This window comes from Strix aluco, chromosome 4 (genome assembly GCF_031877795.1).
Source record: "Strix aluco isolate bStrAlu1 chromosome 4, bStrAlu1.hap1, whole genome shotgun sequence".
In the NCBI taxonomy this organism is placed as follows: domain Eukaryota; kingdom Metazoa; phylum Chordata; class Aves; order Strigiformes; family Strigidae; genus Strix; species Strix aluco.
The window spans coordinates 91,185,167-91,204,877 of record NC_133934.1 but is presented as its reverse complement, the minus strand read 5'-3'; the positions used below and the strand labels follow the sequence as shown (position 1 = coordinate 91,204,877).

General features: G+C 37.2%; 1 protein-coding gene across 1 annotated transcript in view; it reads right to left on the bottom strand.

Moving 5' to 3' along the window:
- The window catches only part of STARD9 (StAR related lipid transfer domain containing 9), a 112,859-nt gene that overhangs the window by 24,619 nt on the left and 68,529 nt on the right, over window positions 1-19,711 (bottom strand). The window contains exons 17-23 of the mRNA XM_074821297.1: window positions 18,971-19,150; window positions 15,083-15,134; window positions 14,077-14,214; window positions 13,085-13,167; window positions 11,963-12,066; window positions 9,682-9,729; window positions 2,340-2,530 (exon numbers count right to left, since the gene is read on the bottom strand). Coding sequence (XP_074677398.1) covers window positions 2,340-2,530; window positions 9,682-9,729; window positions 11,963-12,066; window positions 13,085-13,167; window positions 14,077-14,214; window positions 15,083-15,134; window positions 18,971-19,150 — 796 coding nt within the window. The remainder of the gene's footprint in view (window positions 1-2,339; window positions 2,531-9,681; window positions 9,730-11,962; window positions 12,067-13,084; window positions 13,168-14,076; window positions 14,215-15,082; window positions 15,135-18,970; window positions 19,151-19,711) is intronic.

Sequence of the window (19,711 nt, the reverse complement as noted above, 5' to 3'; positions counted from 1 at the left end):
AGCAACAATTTTTTGGCTGGGCTTACCTTCCATCTGCAGTCCTCTACCAAATAAGCAACCTTTCGTTGCATTTTCAGGGGGTTAGGAATTAAGAGGTATTTAAGTCTGATGTCATGAACGAGGTCTATCCACAGCTCTGCACAGCTGAGCTGCAAGAGAGGAATTTCGGGCTGTGGAAGTTTCCCTAATGTAAGAAATCATTAGTGCACAGGCATTGTCAGCATCACTTGCTTGGTGACTATTGATCTTGTAAAACATCCTTCATTAGTGATCCCTACCACAATGAGTCTCCTGTTCTGCTTATGTTGGCAGCTCTGCACATAGCACATGCACAGAAATAGGAATTGTAACTCTATGGTTACTCTACAGATAAAAGGGAAGCATTCTGGTAATTATTTTAGTTAATAACATTTTTACCTTTCACATACAAAGCTTTTTTCTCAACTCTATTTCCAGATCTGTCCTCTTCAGCACGTTTCTAGCAAGCAGAATATTTGGCAGATAAGAGTTTCCCTGCAACAGAGCTGCAAGCTCTAAGATGCTAATTAATCTCTGCTCACAAACTTGCCTCTGTCAGGAGCTGAGACACTGAGGGTGCAGAAAAGGTGGAAAACTTTGATGGGTTGCCAAGTGAAGAACTGTATTTGGCTGGCAAAAACTATCTGCCTGGCTAAGCTTTATGTGAACACAGCAAAACCAGCAGAACTAGATGGAGGCAAAGAACAAGTCTATGGAGTCTTGAAATAAAGATATTTTGGGGGAACTCTCCTGGTTCTCTGTACTGTCTACGTATCCTAAGTCCATTTCTGCTAAGTCTCATCACCGCAATTTCCTTTTAACATCTTCATTGTACTGGCATAATTAAAAGATAGAAGACTGCATAAGTTTGGGTCTGAGAAGCTTCCAAACATTCACAGAAGTTTTCTTCTTCCAGGAACCAACAGCAGGTTTTGCCAAGTGGGAATGGTGCCTTTGTAATAGGCATACTTTGCTTATCAAGAAACCTGGATCAAATAATTCATGAGAAGACAAACTAGAGAACACTGTAACAGCCCAATTTCAGTGGTCAAAATGTCTCAAGGTTAAAAATGTTCCCAAATCAGACTATAAACTTGTTAAGGGGCAGCCCAACCCTACCCAGACATCTTACTGAGTATGTCTGCCTGCACGTAAGGCAGCACCTCTGGAGGCCATCAGCCACTGACACTAAAGAATACCTCTCCAAATACGCTGTGGCTCCATGTTCTGACATAGCTATTTGCCATTCAAAATCTGATCGCTGATCTAGCCTTTAGTACCCTTGCGTAACACTGTAGAACTTCCTAGAAATAACTCCTATTTGAACCAAAGCATGCCCCTCTTTTTTTAATTCCATTTTGGTTTAAAACAAATTCAGCAGTGGAGAATGAAATACCACTAATTAATCATCTTTAGGGTAAATAAACCCCACACATTATTTTTAATCTTAATTTGTCGCACTTCGGTTTCTACCACAGGCTATCTTCATACTATAAAAGTGCAGGGGTGTGTGGAAATATTGACTACATAAAAGCCAGTGAAACTCTTTTCTCCTTAATTGGGGCTGGGATTTTATCTCTGAACTTCAGTGTCCCACCTACTTCTCAGATGTGTTTCCTTTGTCTTCATTATTTAAAACTCACATAGCAATCACAGAAAATTCAGTTTGAGCTGTGGTCTTATGCCATTGCCCCATTTTTCCTTATGAGTGAAATTCATTAAAAGCACATGGAAAATGGTCTATATTGTTACAGGTGACATCATCAATGAAATGCGTAAAGAGAGTACCTCAGCCGACACAAGTTGCTGTCTTAGAAGTGCTGTTTGGTTCGTATCATATCCTGTTAGAACAGTTTCCCCTGAAAGCTTATGGTAGGAACTACCACAGTCATCTCAGTTTCATTCTCCCAGAACAACTCATTGGATGAAGTACAGGTATATCACAAGAAAAACTTAAAACACACCAGCAGACTCAGTCTACACTGCAACATGGCAGAATTGCACTACAGATACGAGCAGAGCAAAGCTGCAGGGAAGCAGGACAGGTTGCAGCTTGGGAGACAGAGGCTCAGTGCCACAGGGGAGTAGCATGCTGGTGCCGCCCCTCCCAGCTGGTGCACTGCAAAGGAGGCCCTTTAGTCCTGGTAATCAAAGCTTTGTAACTGTTCTCAAGGGAAAGGCAATTATAAGAGAAAACTAGTAATAAGTCATAGCAAAAATTCCACCCGTAATATAAAGCATAACCAGGACAAGAACATCAAGAGGATGAAAGAATGCAATAATGGAAGGGAAGTGAGAGAGGGGAAGAGGCAGGTACCCACTTTCTTGGATCTGCTGGTTGATTAGTGCTTGGTCATTTTCTAGTTCCCACTCTGCTTTGATCTGTCCTCTCAGGATCTGCTGCTTTAAATCTTCAACATAGAGCTGCTGCTGCTGAATTTGTTTTCTGTGGAAAGCTTCCTGGTCTCTCAGTTTCTGCTTGTACTCTTCATGCACAGCATCTATTTCTCTGCTGTTAGAAATGCTGACAGTGAATTTAAACCAGAAACAAATACCAAACATTTGTGATAAAACAAGTCATCTTCCTAAAGAAAAACAACATTCAAGGTACTGTTTTGTTCAATAAGGGCGCGTTATGGCAAAAATTCATGATGGTAAAGTAGCTGTGTATATGCCTGTCACTGCAGGCTACAATCCTGTAAGTATCATAAATGCCAGCAAACATGAAAGCTCTCATGGTGAAGCAAAAAATTCCATCACCAGAAAGATAATAACAAAAACAATCTTAAAAATATTGTCACACTTCATTTTGCTGTGGATCTTCCAAAAATGAAATTCAGGAGCGGGGTTGTTTATACGTTATAAAATTTTATAACCACTATATAGGATATTTGTCATCTACGTACTTTAAAGTGCTTTACAGAAATGATAAGCATTCTTCTCTGTTTTCAGATCAAAAATCTCCAACATAGAAAGGGTTACAGGCATTGTTGAGATTACACTGACAGTCCCTGGCAGTACCAAGGAAAGAACTCGATCACGCAATTCTCTTCTGGATGCAACAACTACATTAGGTTACTCCTTCTACATTTGGAGCAGAATTGTGACCAGAAAAGTGACTAACCTGTGGAAAACTGCCTTACAGTTCCCTCCAAGATGTTTGGTTCCTAACTGTGTGCCAAAATTTTACACACACACACAGAGTAATAATCAAAATAGTATCTAAATAGTATCTATTAGCATGTTCCACAATAATATTCAAATTACATTAACCCTCTGAAAGGAATATATATTCCACCTGTCCACACATTATCATCAGAAATTTTTAACGTTAAAGTTATTATATAAGGGTGATCTATGAACTTTGACTGACTTTTTTGTTTCTAAACACCACGTTATTATGTGTAACCTCAGAAAATTAAACTTTTAAGTCTTGGAAAAAAAATTTAATATACTTTACTAATGAAGTAAATGATGTATTTATTATAGTTTTAAAGAGAGAAAAGTTATTAAAACTCTGAAGAGTCCCTGAAGGTCAAAAGAAAACAAAAATACAATTTCAAAGGGAATGCTTTGGAAGCATTGTGTTGTTTGTAAAATCATTATCAGTACAAGGTCACCTGTATGAAAAGAGCATTTGGCTGTTGCTACATGGGAATTAATGTGACACCTCTATTTAGAACTGTAAGCATGTGTTCAAAGCAACCATTTCTACAGCAACAACCTTGATTCTGTGTGCTAGATTAGCAGACAAAACGGATAAAACAATTAAGCAGCCAAAGCCTACAAATCTTCTATAGTACCTTTACATGGAACATACATTTCACTTTCTCAGGAAGCAGTGGGAAAGCCTCACTACATAAAAGCCTTAAGATTCTCAATAATTTACAACATTACTGTGACACTTTTGCTCACCTGAGGAAAAGAGAATTCACATGGGTTTTAATGTGTATGTAAATGTAACATGGTGAGAATAACTAAAAAGGAACATCTTCGGTTTAATTGTCTGACATGGTGCAAACAGTCAGAGTACAAACTCTGCAACTGTCATCTGCTAAATATCTGTTTGGGACCCACAGGAACAAATAAGAATAGGCAGCTCCAAGATCTATTTGTCCTTGGCTTGACTACAAAGATGCCAACAATCTGTGATTTGTAATTTTTTTCCTCTCAGATAAACTTTAATTGATCCCCAGGAAATAGGAGTGGGATGCCTCATTTCTCATTCAGCTGAAGTATGTTTGAGTTGACACTTCACTGCAGCACTGAAACACTCCTGTGACCATTACAAATCTCCAGCTGTTCGGGTATTTGTAATGCCACCAACGACTGGGGGACAAACTCAGAGGTTAAAACCAGACCGGTTAACTAAAGAAGAATCCCTTTTCAAACACAGTATTAAATCTGGAGGATCTCATTTAGGAATAGGTCCCAGGGTTTTAATGGTAGCTCTGAGGGAGGCCTTCCCTGAATGCAGCTTCCAGGTTATCTTCCGTATTTTTCAAGGAAAATGTAATGGAACAGCCATATAATCTGAAGGTTAAAGTACCGATCTGAGACAAAACGTTTCTGATTTTAGAGCAGTTATATCACCTCTGTGCTTTCACATACTTACACTGCAAGGTCTTCAGGGTGAGGGCTGCCTCTGGATGCCTATGCACTAAACCTAACAGAGCTTTGATGTCACCTGAAGCCTCTTCTCGCCGATACCTTAAAACTAATAAACCTTAATAGCAATTGTAAATGTTAAGTCTCTGTGCATACTCTGATGATGGGGTAGTGTTTAACCAATTTTGCTAACAAACATATAAAAGCTCTGATTCCTATTGTGGTATGAAAGCTGAAAAATGTGAGTCTATATTTGTTACTGGACAATTGCATGGCCTCGGGCAAGTCACTTAGTCCGAGACACGTGTGAAAGAAGCAAAGTATGTTCATCCAAGAGGAGCGATGAGGATCCATTAACATTATCAAATATCAGAAAGTATCAGAAGAGCTGAATTCTATCAATTTAACATTATCACCATTCTGTATGAGACTTAGGAAACCGAGGAAATCATCGCCAATAAGGCTGAAAAGTGGAGCATGATAGTAAAACAGTAGACAGAGAATTCTTGTTCTGCAACTGTTGACTAAAACTAGATAAAATTTCTCTTTCAAAATGTCTCATATTCTTCCTAACCATGACTTTCAGCTCTCAGCCATCATTTCCATAAAATTGACCTATCAGAGTTCAAACTGTTTACAAATTGAAACCCAGCATTTAAGTTATGAAACAACTCAGTGTTGCATTTCAATCCAAAGACCTCACAATGCTTGCAGAGGTAGTTAGGTAACATCTTTTTACAGCTGGGAAAGAGGGTCACAAGCTCTTCCCATACTTTCCAACAATGCTGAACCTTCCCCCCTATGTATTATAAAGTATCAGAGAATAAGCAATGCAAACAATGCACATGGAAGTGTGTTGTTTGCTGTTCTCAGCAGCGCTAGCGTATTCCCTTATGTGTGTGGTAATGGCTTTTTGCTGAACTAACACTAAACTGTAAGATCCTTTCCAACAGGCATGTGCATTTGCACACAGAGCAGAACACGATGCAGGCCAAACTGATGTTATTAATCACAGCTCCATACTATGACTACACCCCAAAAAGGCAGAGTACAGAGACATACCCATACTTCACTTTAAGTCTGGGGGAAAAGAAACACAGCATAGCAATCATTGCAGCATTATTACTGCTTTTGTTCTGGTGATGTAGCTAGTTGGTACAATTCTCTCTCTCTAAGGTTAAAGTTTCTGTAATGAAATACTGTAGTTGAGTATATATATGAATTGCAGTTCTGCTGCTATTTCAGTGCCTCTTTCCTTCATCTCCTAATTTTTAATAGTACAAAACAAAAAGCAGGCAGGGATGTAAAGACAGGTCTGAATATGGAGACTGAACATTAAACATCTTTTTATGAAGTTGCTTCTTAAAGATGGTTTTCTCAAGCGGAATAAAAAGATAATGAACATTCATGCAGAGCCACTTACATAATACAGGTATGCCAGAAAATGTTTTTCCTCTGGCTGTGAGACTACTGACTGAGAGCCCAAAATGACTGGCTGGTTTGGGTTTGGGATACAGATCTGTCTCTCATAGAAACTGCTGAAACCAAGAACATGAGGTAAGAACGCTCCCTTTCTACCTTCGAACATGCTATGTCATGTCAACACACTCTTGCTGGTTTGTGGAAATAGCGTGATAAACTAAAATAAAAAATGAGGTGACAATGGCCCAAAAAAAAAAAGAATAACAGATAGACACACACACTTCATAACTAAATCAGCTAATAGACAATTTAAAGAACAATCAGTTTGTGTAATACATGTTTGAATGATTAAACTAAAAACAAATATCAATCCATTTAACATAAGAATTTAGTCATATTCTGTAATAGGTAAATGAGATCACTCTTTCATCTAAAACATCTTAAATCAGATGTACTGTTAAATTTAGACTTGAAATATAGGAATACTGTGAAATACAGGAATCAAGCACAGACCAATTTCTGCTATTGCCTGCATTCCTGCCTTCCTACATAAGCAATCTACACTCAGTATAGTTCTGGCAGGAAATAATATAACCTCAGGACGAATGTAAGACAAACAGCTTCATTTCTGTAGGTATCAAGACATACATAAAATCTTGGTTTCATGGGACAGTCATACAGCATATAAAAAAAGCAACCCTGCACAGAATTTCCTAAAAGCATGCAGATTTCTAGGTGTACCAAATGCAGCAAGAAGTGTCAACAGTTACCCCTCCTGCAAATTAAACCTTTAAAAACAGCAAGTAAAATTACAACAGAAAGACACCAACCTTAAACTAATCACAAATTACTGAGAAAATTTTCATATTATACCAATGCTGCCGGATTGTTTTTCCATCTCATTTTTCTCTCCACAAAGTTTGCATGATGCATGCTAAATGAACCATCTGTAAATCCACATTTTTTCCAGCCTGTTTTGTCGTCAGCTCTCCGGGATCCTATTGTGCAATTCTCCTCCCCTCTTCCCCAAACACTTCTACTGCTGATGCAGAGGCTGGCGGCTGCTACAGCATAATGCAGTTTTCAGTAACTATGGCAGCAATAGCTCCGTGGTGAGGCTGAATGCCTTCTGCAACAAAATCTCAAGGCTCAAATAGAGAAACTCAAGTGAAAATAACCACTGTTGCTAAAAGCTGAAATTTGCCAGTTTTCCCAGAGAAAACATCAGTCAAGTTAGCATCCCCATCCTTTTCTGTCTAGTGTTCAAGTCCCATTTTTCTTTCACAAATGATTTTTTCCAGGGGAAGAAGAGTTAATAATAAAGCAGAAAAAAGGATGTTGGCAAGGCATTTTGCACCCTTGCAAATCCCAGCACTGAGAACAATCCCATGCCAGGGTTACAAGCCTATCCACTGATATACATCCACCCCTGCTCCATCCTCCCTCTCCACCCGTGTCCAATCCAGGGCCCTTCCTGCAGGACCTCAGAGCATCACACAGCAGCAGGCACCACGCAGCTCCACAGGATCCTACATCTGCTTCTGCCTAGCACAGAGGCTCAAACATCTCCCTTCTCCTCCCTAAAGCAAAGGGAAGAGCAATGAAGGAGATACGAAGACCCTGTATTATCACCTCCTCCATCCTGAAGCAATGTCACTCACACAATTCAGAGCAAAAGCTGGGGTGTGGAGGGCAGGAGGTAGGAACCAGAAATCAGCCAAAACAGCCAGCAGAGTCAGGAACCTTTAGAAATAAGGGACCTTCAGAAGTATACACAGACTAAACCCTTTCACAGAAATTACTATCAGGTGAAGTATCATTTGCATTTCCAGTTAGCTGGTTTGCTGACAGAAAAAGCACACCTGTGCATTTTTTGTTGTTGTTGTCAGGTTGGGTTTTTTTTTTTAGCCTTTCCATGCAAAACCTCATTTTTTTTCTTTGCCTAAGCCCCCAGAACAACAGTAAGGCAATGACTTATTTAAGGCAACCCTTTAAATACACTTCTAAAACAGACCTCTTTTTGGCAAGGAGTCACAGGCACAAGACAGTCACACACTCCCTTAAAGGTCACCGCTGCCTTGCTAAATTCCAGTTGAGCTGGAACTACAATCTATCACAGGTTTTCCCCTTACAATTTCAGTTATATATAGAATCAGTTAGCTCTCCTGCTAACCCACTATATGCGATTCTGCTGTAAATTGTTGAGTTGCTGTAACTGACACAGTGCGTTTCTCTGAAATGAAACATGTGATGGATCTTTTAAGAGATGCAAAAGATTTCTTTAACTTGTATTTGCAGAGCACTTCAAAATTCTCAAATGAAAGTAAGAACTCAGTATTATTTTTACAAATATTAGTTGGACCTGTTAATTTTACCACCATTAGAATAGTAATTATGTTGTGCTCTCCAGCATCAGATGCCATACCTGTGGGCACTGTTTCCCTTCCAGTTTAGTAGAATTTCACACATTCTTGTAAGATGATTTTTTTTTTTTCTGGTTTAACAATGTTGGTATTTTTCAGGGACGAGAACTTAAACATGTTTCAAGCAGCTAAAATTAATTCAGTGTACTGCCATAGCACTGGTTCTTAATGGAACAACTCCCGTTTTTTTTTTCAAACCAGCAAGAGAACAAAATCAGGGTTTATATTTATATGCAGTATAGTATTAATGCAATGACAGAAGCAAGAACTTCATTATCTACTTATTTGTGGTGATGCCAGTCACATGCCTTCTGTGTGTTTGCTGGCTGACAATAAATATCAAAAGTTTGAAGTGCTGGGGCTCTTCTGAGAAGGGTGTATGAGCAAGCATCTAAGTGTGAGTATAATGAATCACACTCCTTTTCAAGGAAAGTTTCATGCCTAAAGTTTTAATATTTGGGTGCAAAGGTAGAAATTTGTTTTCTCTCTCATTTCTCAAAACATTTTAACATACAATTAGAGGTTGAACTGGTAATTCAACTCATGAAAAGCAGATGAGAAAAATATCATCATACTGACAGCATGGGAGATAAGACTGTAAGTAATCATTACCATAATATATATGTTCACAAAGTACCATCAGTTCCTGATTAAAGAGTACTTAAACCCATGGAAGCCCAACAATTTCTGAATTATTTTTGTGTGCAGCTGCTGTGCTTCGTTGCATGAATGAACCATGTTCTACGCTAGGGACTTCTTTCTTGGACTCTTCCATAAAGCCATCTTCTTCTCGCCAGAAGAGAACCCAGTTTGTCCAAGGAACATTCAATATACCTACTACAATATTTTCAATTTTCAAGTACCTACTACTGATATAAAATTTAATCTATTTTAGGGTTCTTATATGTTGTAAATTGGTGGCAGCTTCAGCATAAATGCCACTCTAGTCATGGCTTTAAAACACAGGTTACACACGCAACAAAGGTGCAAATCATTTGCACAAGATTGAGTATGAAAAAAACCCATGGTTGCAGACACTTGCCTGTAACTCAGCTGCATGTAGAGATTTTTGTTTCAATATGATAAAAATCAAATTAAAGCTTGAAGCCTAGTTTGCAGCTCTTCTGGAGGAAATCAGTATAGCACAGAAAAGTGACAAAGCTAGAGGGCCAAAAAATTCAGCATGATTTAGACACATTAATATTCTTACCTTAGTTCAGGAGAACATTTGTTTTCTTTACAGTTTCTACATTTCTGACTGTAAAAATAAAAATATGAAATCATAAAAATGTTCAAAAAGAAGGGAAGAAAGCTTCACTAAAGTCTATTATACACAGAGATGTTATTGTAATTTTCAGTAGAGGAAGACTCTAAAATGCAGCTTGCTAGCAGCTGGGAGAGCATCAAGAACTATCAAGTGTGAGGGGGGAGAGAGAGGGAGAGACAGACACACACACACACACAGAGCTTGCCCTGTTCTTATATTTTCCTCTAAGTATCTCTTTCTGACAGAGACAAGACCCTGTACTAGGTGGACTTTTTACTGGTGAGCAAATAAGCACTCCCTGTAGTCCACTTAGTCCTGTATTACTGTTTGCAAAGTACCTCAGAAACACCTTTTAGTACTTGACGCTGACTTTTCTTCACGAAAGCTGGACATTTGAGAGACCACATATATCTCATTTTATTCTCATATTACAGATCTTTTGCTAGATGTCTCAATCATAACCCCCTCCATAAGCAAAACTACTTGTCTGGACAGAAGCACAGGCTTGCTGGTTACTGTAAGGGAAGGCTGAGTGGATCAATTCAATTTACCTTTGCCAAAAAACTATTCAAGAAGAAAGAAAGACCACTGGGTTATATAAGGTGAAAGACATAGTTTATAGCTTATTCCTGTAAGAGATGGACATTCAGAAAAATCAAGCAAATGCAATACCATAATGCTTTTAATTTTCACTGAAGTAACCATTTGAAACACTCTAGCTAAGTACAAGGGTGATGTTAAACAATGTAATATGCATAGTCCTGTCCAAGTGATTTAAAAATAAATAAATAAATATCTCAATCAACAGAAACAAACCTGCTATCTGAACGTGGTCTGATAAAAATCAGAAATGTTATTCAGTTTTGTCAGGTCAAAAAGGGGAAAACCTGGTGCAATTCTGTGCTAAACTGTTCACGATGCTTTGGGATTTCTGCAGGTTTTTCTAGGACCATCAACAAATTTCTGTGACAAAAGCCCCATATCTGATGTTTATACCCATGTAAAGAGCAACTTTTGAAGGTCATTAGACAAACCCTTATTTTTAAATTCTTTGTAATTTTTATAAAGAAAGTAACAACAGTGACGTGTAAAATGTACCCCAGTAAAGAAACAAAATTAAATACCATTTTGTATAGAAAGGTATCACTGCAGCAAATGAAAAGCAAATGCAGAGATTAGATACATTAGAGAGAACACAAAGAAACACACTGTCCAAGGTGAAAAGCAAGCCACTTGACCGGAAGTATGAAGAGATGTTCAAAACAGAGATAACATTTTATGCCCATAAAGACAAGATACTTCCTCTAGAAAGAGATAAGATTCCCTGTATGTTACCACACCAAAAACACTCTAAGCAAGAAGCAGAACTATCAACAGATATGAATGAGAACATGGCTGTTTCTTGCCTTTAACAGGTCAATTGAATGTGCCAGGCTGAGAGGAATTAAAAAAATACAGAGAACTCAATTACATTTAATTTTATTCTGTAATATTCTGTTTTTAATGTTATGCACTGAAACACAGGAGATACCTCAATTCATACTCCTCATACATATTAATCACTGCCTTCATCACACCAATCCTTTCCTTTTGAGAAAGGCTCTGCCATGAAAAGCATACACTAGACACTGTGAGTATGAGCAGCTCTTCAACATTTTGGAAGCAGGCTATGCCTTATTTACTGCTCAGTTTTAAAAAAAATGAAGGAATCACAATGCCTTTCTGAGATGAAAGGCTCAATGAGGGCTTGAACTAAAGGGAATTTATGAACAAACAAACCTTCTGATTTCCACAACAAGTTAGCAGGGAAACTGAATTGGTAATAACTACCTTGGCTAAAGCATATCTGCAAAAGCCCATTCTGTGCACTGAAGTAAGAATATTGTAAGAATTATAGATTAGCTTGTAAATCAAAACAGCTATAATGCAGATGTGCAAGTGAACCGAATTAAGGCTGTCTGACAGTCTCACCCGAGGCATTTTCTTGATTCCACATCAATAAATAATTTTTCAGGTTTGTTGCTTGAATATCATAACACTGTATATTAGTCAGCTGGCCAATGCATTTTCTTGGGCACTTTTATTTGATCACTTGAGAACATGATGGGAACTATTCTTTACACAACTTAGCTTTGACTGAACCAAATCCTGGTTTCAAATATCATCCCACATGAGACATAGTTTGTTTGTTTTGGGGTTTTTTTGGTTTTTTTTTTAAACTTACTTGTCAAGAGAAGAAATGACATAGTGAGGAGAATTAGTGCAACTTCCATCCAAGTTGAGCCAGTCCAAAGCTCCACAACTCAGAATGGGTGGGGTTTCATTAATCTACAAAACACACAGCATGAGAACAGGGAGAAAAAATATCACAGCAACCCAGGAAGTTCCAAGTTATCACTAATACCACTGTTGCTAACTACTGCGTGAAATGCTGCATAATACCTCCCCTGTGAATTTATAATCTCACTTATGCTTCTGCTTAGTCTTTGACACTCTGCAAAATTGCTAAGTATTTGTTACTGAGTGCACTTCTTGTAGCTCTGCTTTAATGTACTGCACGTTTCATTAATCAAGACATTAAGAATGAAAACAAATGGAAGTTAAACCCCTTAACTACAGAACTGAGTACAAAAGGACAGTTGAGCTGAAAGTATTACTATATGAAAATCCATTAAAAACGTAGATTTTTGCCAATATCAGTTGGTAATGTGGTTATGTCCTAAACCAGAATATTTACATTCTTTAAGGTAGGTTTTTTAGTTATATATGCCAGGCATTTTAAGAATGATCTAATTTTTTTGAAACATTATTGAACCAACTGACCAAATAATGTCTTGCAGTAGTTAGTTTCTGATATTAACATATCAAGAAATATTTCATCTGTTTCTGATGTATGTAACAATTAAGTGCTTTCAGAGTCAACAATACTCGAGCACTTAATCCCATAAATTTTTCATTTCTTCTAATATACCTCATTTAGGATGGTGAAATGACAGAGAAAGAAAGTAATTCAGAAAATTATCAAATGTGGAAGATTCTTAACTGGTCTTTTCACTGCAGCATTCTGACCTTCTGTCTCAATGCTAGTGTAGTCATGACTAGAAATAGGAAACACTAAATTATTCAAGGGATCTGCATCATCTTTTGCTAAGCACATCTGAAAGAAGTGCAAGTGTCCTCCCACAAAAGGTTTAGTGTCATTACAGACCATTAGATGGAGGAAATGAAGCAAGGGAATATGATGATGAGAAGAAATATTATCTATATCAGGCTTGCTTTTAAGAGGGAAAATAATTACGAAAATCAATGAAGAATTAGGAGAGAAAAATACAGTTCTAGAACTTACTGATCTTCTTTGTCTTAAGACAGCAGCTTCTGCTGGGTGATTGAATCTAAACTTATGAGACTTGCCAAGGACAACAAGGGCCCCTGTGAAAAAAAATTAATTAGAAGTCTACAGAGACATAATTCATCAAACAGTTGGTCCCTAGAATGTTAGAATTTTCTTAACTCCAGTATACAGACTACAGCATATACAAACTACTACAGAATAGTATGTTAAATCCCCCCTCCCCATTCTGACCAACAGCTTTCTGACTGTCACACAGCAGAGAACCATTTTTAAAATCTGCCACTATGGAACAGTAGAGTTATCATTCTGTAATGACAGGATCCAAGCAAACTAATCTTGGAGTTCTCTGCAAACTCAACGTAACAGTAAATTCCCTGTTCATATTAAAGACCACCATGACTTCATATCAAAAACACAACCAACCCACTGCTGTGAACTCGTTTTTACACTATTTTTTTTAAGAATCCAGATCACTACAAGTTCCCAGAAACTGGATTTGTATTTTTATTTTAAACAACTTGAAAATACAGGAGCCTGATCCCTTTCATCTGAGCTCAATCATCACAGCCTATGACTCACTGGCTAGTACCCTCCTCCTAAATACACTGTGAAAAAGTTGAAAGTCATTTCAATCATATTACATAATTGCCAGAAAACCCTACCAGTGGTCAGCTGGTTTAGAGCCAGTCTCCACTACTTCCCATAATAGTGCTTCTGACCACAGGTCTTCCTTTTTCAGAAGGCTACAGACTACTACTGCCAAAAAGGGTCTTAATACTGTCACCTATGTCTTCATTTTACTTTCTGTGGGGTACTTAATTTATTTGTGCCATTCTGGAAGCTCTAGCCATGGATCAAACCATGGCTAGAGCAGGAGGAGACAGAGATGTATTTCTTAGATCTGCATGAGTTCCATAAATCCTTGTCTCTAAACTCCAGAGGTAAGTTGATTATAATGCAGCATTCACAGAAAAAGCAAGCCTTACCTTGTGACAGACGACATGATCCAGTGACTTCACATCCATTCACCGTGCAGCGTGCACCCTGAACTGGTCGCAGTGTCACAATCCCACAGTTGTTGTCTATCATACAATGATCCCTTTCAATCCACCGTCCCTGCAAAACTATGATGTATAGATTTGGTTTATCTCACCTGTTTACAGGATTGGGATTGCACTATTTTCCTCAGAATGAAGTACCACGCACTGTTTGACACTATGACTGCATACTTCATACCTCAGAGAACGAGGTCATGTGCAGAACAAGGAGATTAAATCATCATCTTTGATTGCTAGCCAAGTACCCAATGGTATTTCTGGTTCTGGAAAACTATACACTACTTTCTGATTTGTGAGCTGATGTGCAAATTCTCCTATTGTGCTGAATTTTCTTATTGCTATTATGGTATTTATTGTTTATACATTAATAAACTATTGGCAGAAAATAATCAAACTTAACCAAACCTAGCAGAACTAACCAAAGCTGATATTCCACAGAGTTTCCAATTTCAGCATAAAGTTTCAACTCTCTATTTTAATTTGCATCTCTTGATATTGACTGTTAAAATTAAGAGCAGAAATTAAATAAAAAATATTCTGAATAATTTGGATTTTATATCTAAGATATTCTGCCCAAGTAGAGTTGAAAAGCATTTTCAATGTCTCATGATCACTTGTGCCAGTAGTTTAGGAATGTACCTAGATCTGGATGATGGATGAAGATATTTTTAAACTCTAGTGGTAGCACATCACAAGTGGGAAGAAAATTCTGAAGAGATCTCACTTAGGTCAAGACCATTTTTGACTTCATAAACAAAACCAAAAGATAACTGAAAGATTTTATCCAATTAAACAATTATTCTCTCCTACTTACCTTCCTCTGTAAAGAGAGCTGACAAACAGAAACATTACCTAGCTATTACACATGACAAATGTAGACTTCTTGGTATGACCAGACCATATCATAAAGTAATTTGTAATATCATTCTCTTACCAATGTCTTGCTCTTGGTCTGAATCATTTCTTCCAATTTTGGTTGTTCCTTCCTAGAACAAGAAAAGAACTAAAAGTCAGCTACTGAAAATGGATTATATATAATAATTAAAAAAGCTTTGGTACAGCATCTTAGCAAATACCTGAAAAAAGTCACCTCTGAATGACTGAATTGTTTAGAGCAAACTCTATCTACTACTTCATAATACTTCAGATTGCTGTCTCCCATAGCAATACAATTACTTCTTATCCTGCAGTTATGTCAGCTTCTCCTATTATGACTTCAGTAGATGAAGTAACCCTCAGTGGATGATTTTTGGACTGTGCTTGAGACAAATATTTTGAATATAAACACATGTTCTGATGCATTGATATTTTACAGTGAGACTTGTTGTTTGCAGAAATAAGATAATTCTTTTTATAAATATCCATGCAAGAAGAAAGAAGCTGCAAAATGATTATTCAGTTAACTAGGCTTTTCAGATATAAAAGTAACAGAATTCCTATTTTGTAAGGGAACTTTGTCACAGATTATGAATTCTTCAAACTAACCACTAAAGAAGAACTTTTTTCTGAAACTTAAATAACATCTATTAAAAGTCTTCTTGGCAATTATGGTATATGGGCAAGTTCCCAAACTTGAAGAATCAATAACTTCAAAGAAAAGAACTGCCTTGGAACAAAAGTCTCCAGAACAAGCAGACTCAAACCATATTATGGGCCAGTGATGGAAGTGAGACAGTATTCTTATGGTACAGTGCAAATAAAACAGAGTCATTTAATCCATACTATGAGAAAAAAAACTACCCAAAAAAGCAATGAATTTACCAACTGTCTGGTATGTTCCATTACCGGTTTTATCTTTTTCCTTAGGAAAACAAAGCAAGATCATTTCCCAGCTCTGAACAGACACTATACTTGATTATTGTAAACTGATCAGTGAATGTGCTCTAAAAAGACTTCAATGCCAACTCTTTGGTCATATTAATTATGGTCATTAAACTACTTGATTTCTGTATTGTAATTAGAATAAACTGAATATGCTTTCTGCTCCAAGCATATTATAACCTAGGTTTAAAGATGAAGCAAGAAGTAGTAATCATAAGCCTGAAGACTGGGAAAAGGGAAGCTGTGCATTACTGTGAGATGATGCAGTTATGTGTAATTATGGGTAAATCACAGTGGTTTTGTGCACTGAAGGGAAAGGGATTGATTATCACTCAGTTCCTCACAGACCTCAGCTAGCTGAACCAACTAACAGAGCCCTCTGCTACAAACTCTGCTGAGACTCCCTTGCTGGAGAGGCTGAAAGCTGGATTGTGTCCAGTGCCCCTGCTTTGGAGTAATTATCAAGCTAAATGTCAGCTTTACATTCAGTGGACTCAACCACAAAATATCCATCTGGCTTGGCCACAGCTTGTAGAAAACTTAGGATCCATATGGCCTTTAACTCACCTCACACAATCAAGTGAGTTAGCAACATGTATTTTATACAAAGAGAAGTAAACCAACTCCTAAAAGACCTCTTTATCAATTACCTTCTTGACTAAGCAAAGAAATAGTTACTTTAATGCCAAAAGAAACTTTTCCCCAATGTGCTGAAATAACTCTCTGGTAATACAATTTAATTCAGAAAAGTACATTACAGCAGTATTGGCTCATGAAATTCACAATAGTATCCAGGTTAGTGGAACGATTCTGGGTGAGTAAGTACAATTAAAAATTGCAGCTGAGAGCAAAGGTACAGATACAATACAAGCAAACTAACTCAACCTAAAGAAGAAAACAAAACAAAAATAGCCATAACCCAGGCCTATGTTGATTGCCTTTTTTCAAATGCTATTAGTGAGCTAATAATTTAAATATTTATATTCTTCCTTAATTTAATATTGAGAATTCTACCTGAAAAAGTAAAAGAAAGATGATTCAGAGGAAATAATCACACAACTTCACCTTAACATATTGAGGTACATCTTCATATCTGTTGAAGTGCTTATAAATTATTACCCTCTTCTGGCAGTGTTTCCTGACTAAGAGCAGAATTCCCAAATCCATTATAGACCCATAAAGAGTGAGATTACTTTCCCCTTCACTTTTGGGAGTACTCCAACTTTCAGAAAAGTTTGCGAAGTACATCTTTTTCTAAAACAATATAAACAACTCCCATATTTTTAAGCTATGCAAAAAGGTCAGTTAAATTATAAGGAAAACATATATTTTTGTTAATGAAAGCCAGAAAAAAGAACAGAACCTAAGAAAGAAAGGTTCCTTAAGCATAGGCACCGTGTTGATTAGTGCAATTAATACTACGGAGTATCAAGAGACTAAATGGGTAACACAATGGTCTGAAAAGTGTGGCCATGACCTCCCTCTAGAAGTAGAATGTAAAGTGCTGTTATATGTTGAAGCCCTGGTATTTAAGGAACCACTAATGTTTTTACCTTCTTGCTGTTCAGGTGAAGGTAATAGACATCAGAGTCTAAAAGATGCAAAGCACAAAGAAAAGAAAAGGCAGCATCTAGGAGCAAAGAAAGAGGGGACAAAGATGTTAGTGTGACAGAGACACACTAATGACTTCAGAAGGTGACCCTTCAAACTAGGTTCCTCCATTACAATCAATATCTTTAAATTACTTCAGGTGATGTGAAAATATCTGCTGTTTCCAAAATGGCACATAATGGAAAAACATTTAAGTAGTAGCAATTACTTTTAATTAACATTTAATGTTAATGTAAGGATTGAGTAGTTCAAGTTACATGTTGATCAGCACTGGACATTATGACTTGGTCCCTAATTATTACCTGGTACAATTTCTTTGTGCTGGCACGAGAAAAATTAATAAGGTTTCTCTTTCAATATGATAAAGAACAGTATGATTATGATTTCTGTTTCAAATATTTGTAGCAGCTTTTTAACAGGAAAAAAAAAATCCCACGTCCCTAAACTACATCAAGCTGCACAAAACCTAGATTTGGATTAAGATACTTTAGTAATAGACAGATATATGATTTTAAACCATATTTAACACATTTTTTGCTAATGAGTGCACCTCTGTAGAGGTACCCATCCATCATTCCTTTTACGTTAAACACCATCAATATTTCAGTAATTTCCAATAATTTAAACATTAAAAAGTTAAAGTCCAGCTTAGCACTGACTTATAAAAAAAAAAAAATCCCCTAAAACTATTTGACCTAGCCACGCACATCATAAGCCGCAATGTGGAGTAACATACATACAAAGATATGAAAGTTCCTTGGTGAAAACCTTGCCTTAAATGAGCAGCTACACAACAAAACACTACCTGAGGCCTGGATTTCTACCTGATCCTGGAAAACAGCCACTCAAGTGGGATCACAAGTAATTAGCATTCAAGCTATACACCTGGAATCTACCTGGCAGGCCTGGTAGGCTTAAAACAGCAATATATAGAAGTCATTTCCAAAGCGAGCTTGTGCTCGTTAAAGCTTAATTTTTTTCTTTGATCTACACATACACAAGTATTCCAGCCTCAAGCATGCAAGTACTTAGTAAAATCTGGACTAGTATGTCTGATATACTTTAAGCACCATCCTTTACGTTTACACACAGAGACACGTACACACACCTCAAGCTTCGTGGACAAACTACTAATGCCTAATTTGAATATTTTGCTTTGCTTATGATACATTATCAAATAGTTTGCACATGCATTCATAAGAGGTCAACTTCCTCCATTTTTCATGTATCCTTTTCTGCTTTTTTCCCCCTGTTATCTGTCTCTTGGGGGCTGTGGCCTTTACTTTTTGATAGCTTTGTTGTAATGCCACCTTAACCACTCCCCATTTCCAAAGAAAACAAGTGTTTTCAAATTCAAGGGAAAAATAAGACAAATTTATGATAATCTTACCCTGAGATGATACAGCACCACTCCTGTGCTGAGGATATCATCATCCATGGCCATTAGATGAGGTAAACTAGAATCTATTGTTACTCCAGCTTTTTCTTTGTTGATGTCCACACTGTATTCCTCCATGATGGCTTTCCTGTCTGTCCACTTACTTGTCCAGTCTTTGGTCAATTGCTCAATCTTAAAGAATAGGAGAGGAAACTGTTTCACTTACTAAGCAGGTTAATTTTTCTCATACATAAATTTCTTCAGAAAGAACAGCATTTTTTTTCCAGTTACTGGAAGCAAAATTCTTTCACCAGCTGCAATGCAGGTGTATTTCTAATTGCAGTACACTTCTGAGGCAACAAAAACCCGGGTAAAATCTGTACTGCCACCTAGTGAAGCAGGTTTAATCTATTGAAGACTCATTCCCAAAATGTCAGAAAGATACATGATCATACTAACTAGTTATTCTGCCTGTCTTTAAGCAAAACTTAAAATTCAGATCTCCAATACCTTTCCAGGTCACCAGTGATCAAATCTTCCTAGTAATTTCATGACTGCACAATAATTTCCTTCAAACAAACTGGAGGAGTTTAATCTTAGAAAAGAGAGGCTCTGTATAATGAATTACTGTGATAATGTGATAATACTGAGACAGCTTTCAAATAAGGAGTAGATTGTGCAGTGATACGCAATGGACAGTATCCCATTAAGGACATCAGACTTTCCTCACAGATTGGTAGAGAGCACCCAACA